This window comes from Sinocyclocheilus grahami, unplaced genomic scaffold (genome assembly GCF_001515645.1).
Source record: "Sinocyclocheilus grahami isolate Dianchi unplaced genomic scaffold, SAMN03320097.WGS_v1.1 scaffold2469.1, whole genome shotgun sequence".
NCBI classification, from domain to species: Eukaryota; Metazoa; Chordata; class Actinopteri; order Cypriniformes; family Cyprinidae; genus Sinocyclocheilus; species Sinocyclocheilus grahami.
This window is the reverse complement of record NW_015507648.1, coordinates 40,014-43,831: the sequence shown is the minus strand read 5'-3', so window position 1 is coordinate 43,831 and position 3,818 is coordinate 40,014. Positions and strand designations below refer to the sequence as shown.

Genomic DNA, 3,818 nt, shown 5'->3' with positions numbered 1-3,818 from the left:
AATATAATTTCTTTGTTTTTAATACTCAAGTACAATTTTAAAGTTGTACTTTATTACTGTTAGTCAAGTATGCTTTTGGTTAGATACTTGTACTTTTAAGTTTAGTAAACTCTGTACTTTCACTTGAGTCTAATTTTTGAGTACGTTTTACACCCCTGCATGAGTGAGAGATCAAATGAGTATGCGGTTATCTGCGTCTGTTAGAGCTTTCATTCTCTAGTACAGTCAGGGGCGGACTTAACCAATAAGTGAGGTAAGCAGCCGCTTAGGGCCCCGGGGCATCAGGGGGCCCCATCTGATATTGGCGAAACATATTTGGCAAACGCTCCAGTGTGTATTTGTGTTCTGGAGAGCATCACATTTTCATAAGTTGTGAAGAGGTAAATAAACTATAAACTATGAGAGAGAGAGAAAGAGAGAGAGAGAGAGAGAGAGAGAGAGAGAGAGCACAAAATAAGGGTTAGGCGTAAAAGAGCATGCCTAGTTATTGTTTTGGGGCCTCATACCTGACATTTCTGCCTCAGAGTACAGTCATAAATTCATGAAATTAAATCAGTTTGGCATATCTGTCTCTGCTGATGAAAGCAATATCTTTAAACAACTACATTCTCGCCTTAAAACTACATTCTCTGACACAACAACAGTAATATTTGTAAAATGATAGTGTATGTTTTGCTCATCTGCTGTGACGCTCACGCCTGTTTCACACATACTCCGTCTGCAGTGCGTATGCAGTCCATGTGCGTTACGTCTGAGGTGCAGAAGCAGCACGGATTCATTGTGCTTTCACACAGGACACGTTTGTAGTCCGCTGCTGATCCGCAGCTGCTTACCATAAACACAACATTTATCCATTATATTGATTTCAAATCCAAACATTGTTACTGAAAATAAATTTTCAGCATTGTAAGTCTCTTTTTACACAGTACAGTAAAACAATCTTTCATAGACGGAGCACGTTTAAACACAATAAATATAAACAACGTATTATTCAATGCGGTTTTACTTATAGAGTGTTTACTCATGAACATTTCTGATTCAGATGTATTTTTGATAGTACAGACAAATATTACTGTGTTGATTTCGTGGTCTGGTTTGAGACTCAAACACGCGTCTCACCGCTGTGTTTCTTCAAGCTCTTGTGAAGTTCAGGAAGAGATTTTATTGCTGCAGAATCTGAGCTTTAAACCAGTTCAGTCTCTGAGAAACACCTGAAAATAAAGAAAAAATTAAAGAAAAAGATTAAAAACCATAAAAATTCCACAGACTTACATTGATGGAATGTTCAGATGAGCCAAGACTAAACTCTAAAGATCTAAATTCCCACAATCCCTTAACACTCAATCAAGCCTAGAACCTGCTAAATCATTCCAAAACATGCTAGCAATGTGATAATAATACTAGCAACTGCATAGCGAGACTCTAGCAACTACCCCGTGTGCCCTAGCAACTGCCTAGCAACAGTCTAGCAACCACCCCTTGTGCCCTAGCAACTGCCTAGCAACAGCCTAGCAACCACCCCAAGTACCTTAGCAACTGCATAGCATTTTTTAGGCCAGTATTTTTTAAATCTGTCTGTCAAAAATTACTTTAAAATGACTAAACTAAAACTTTTGTTTTCTGACTGAATGTGACTCTGTGTGTGTTTTCTAGTATGGATCATGGAGGAGAATCCAGGATTACAGCAGGACTAAAGAAATGTACGTCTACACACACACACACACTTGTTTTTATGCACCGTGGGGGTCACCTGTCAGAATTGCTACAGAGTGGGGACCACCCTTTCCTATGATCCTACAGACCTAAAATAATTATTTGACAAAAACTAAAAAGCCTGTTTGCCTCACTTCAGATTACTTGTGGGGTCATTTGGTTACTTGTGGGGTCATTTCAGGTATAGTCAGGGCTGGAAATGGGGGACGCAGGGGGACGGAGTCCGGGGAGTGAATTTCGAGGGAGGGTGGCGTTTCATTTCCAACTGGTTAGGTGTATTATTATTTATTTTGGAAGTTAAAGTGATTTCTATATTTTCTCAATTCAAAAGACTGCGAAAGCGATCCCAGTTCTGCACATAAACCTAGCGCGATTTATTTGTGTCTATGGTTCGATGCACAATGCCGTCTTTTGTGATTGGCCATAATACCTGCAGACTGCAGTACCTGCAGTTTTTGTCATTCATTATAAGAAACAAAGTGTAGAGACGATGTAAATAATAGCTTCAGTGTGCAGTGCAGAGAGCTTCATTCATTAAAATGGAAGTTTGTGAGATCACGATGAACTAAGACGAGTGACAGCTTTTAGTTTGCAAATGTGAAATTGAATTATATACGACAGTTAATACAAAAGTTAATATTAAGTGACTTACATTTTAGGAACACTGTTGTCTGATTGTGCCCTATTTTGTCAACAAAAATAGTTCCAAAGTCACAGCCGCTGTGCGCTGTTTCGTTTATGAATGAATCTGCGTTTTCGAACAAATCTATTGAGTCAATGATTCAATTACTCATTCGTAAAGAGAGTCACTTGCTTCGTTCCTAAATGAATCAGCCGTTTGAATTAATCGATTGAATGAATGATTCAATGACAAAGACAGTGACTTGCTGCCACCTACTGGCAGTTTCAGTTTTATATTTAAAGTATATATTTATATATAATTTAACTTATTGTTTAATTAAAATTTTCGATAAAAGTTTATAAATTAAATTTTTTTGGCACAAATGATGACATACATTTAATAGAGTTAGAGGAATTACAAAGGTTTAAAAAAAGAAAAAAAAAACATTAAAGAGTCAAATATCGCCTTATAATGGGAAGGTTAATTTCTGTCTATGATCAGATCACAAGTGCTCCTGAAAAGAAATGTAAGCATCGTGAAGTCCTTAAGAATGTAAAGTTACCTTTTAAAAACTAATTGCAAATGTTTATGCAAAGTGAAAACTATTAAATATCTACAAATCATGCAATACTGTACCACTAAATCAGAAGCATTTAGAGGGCTTAGCTAAACAGGCCAATTAGAGACCATTAATAACCGTTCTCATTTTTTATTAAATCATTCTTTCATTTCACTAATCAATATTTTTTTTTATTAAACACAAGGGATCAGTAATGATGCTTACATTATAACATGTGCAAATTCACACACAATGTATCTTTAATTTGGCCAGAATTGCAGGTGCCTGTCTTAATATCCAAGAAGGTTTAGAGAAAATATGAAATAAGTTTAATGTTATAATAGATTACAAAGGGTTTTATAATTAAATACTTCCGAAAGGTCATCTAAAATTAGCATTATTATCCCCTCCCCCTTTCCGAGCTAGAGTCCCCCCAGTGAATTTTGGCCATTTCCCCCACTGGGTATAGTGTATATCTGGGGTCCGCCAAACACACAACCAGTTTATAGTCATTGTGGGGATCAAAGTCACACCCATTGTATCCTTTTTGTAAAGGTATTAAAGTAGTAAACTGACTTCAACACATTTTTTAAAGCAGTTTGTAAAAAGACAATCTACTTTGTATTAAATTGAACATCTACAGAATCTATAAATAATGGAATTTTTTTTTGTTTGGAGCTCCTAATCTATTCAAAGTAATATTGCTTGTAAAACGCATTTATAAAAACATTTGATAAACATGTAATCTGTAATGTAAACCATTTATCAAAACTCATTACATTAGTAGGCCAGCAAGTCAACAAATAACTAAAACTCTTTCACGCCTGTGTTCAAAGGAAACACTAGTTTGAGTGTAAAAGAAAAATTCATTCAACAATTTCTTAAAACTTAGTACCAATAAGTACAACAAACAACTTCAGCATA

At 35.9% G+C, this 3,818-nt stretch overlaps 1 protein-coding gene across 1 annotated transcript in view; it reads left to right on the top strand.

Annotated features, from left to right (window-relative positions):
- LOC107575109 (tripartite motif-containing protein 14-like) overlaps positions 1 to 3,818 on the top strand; it is a gene marked incomplete at its 5' end in the record, with an annotated part of 31,133 nt that overhangs the window by 7,128 nt on the left and 20,187 nt on the right. The window contains one exon of the mRNA XM_016261516.1: positions 1,654 to 1,700. Within this exon, the coding sequence (XP_016117002.1) occupies positions 1,654 to 1,700 (47 nt within the window). The remainder of the gene's footprint in view (positions 1 to 1,653; positions 1,701 to 3,818) is intronic.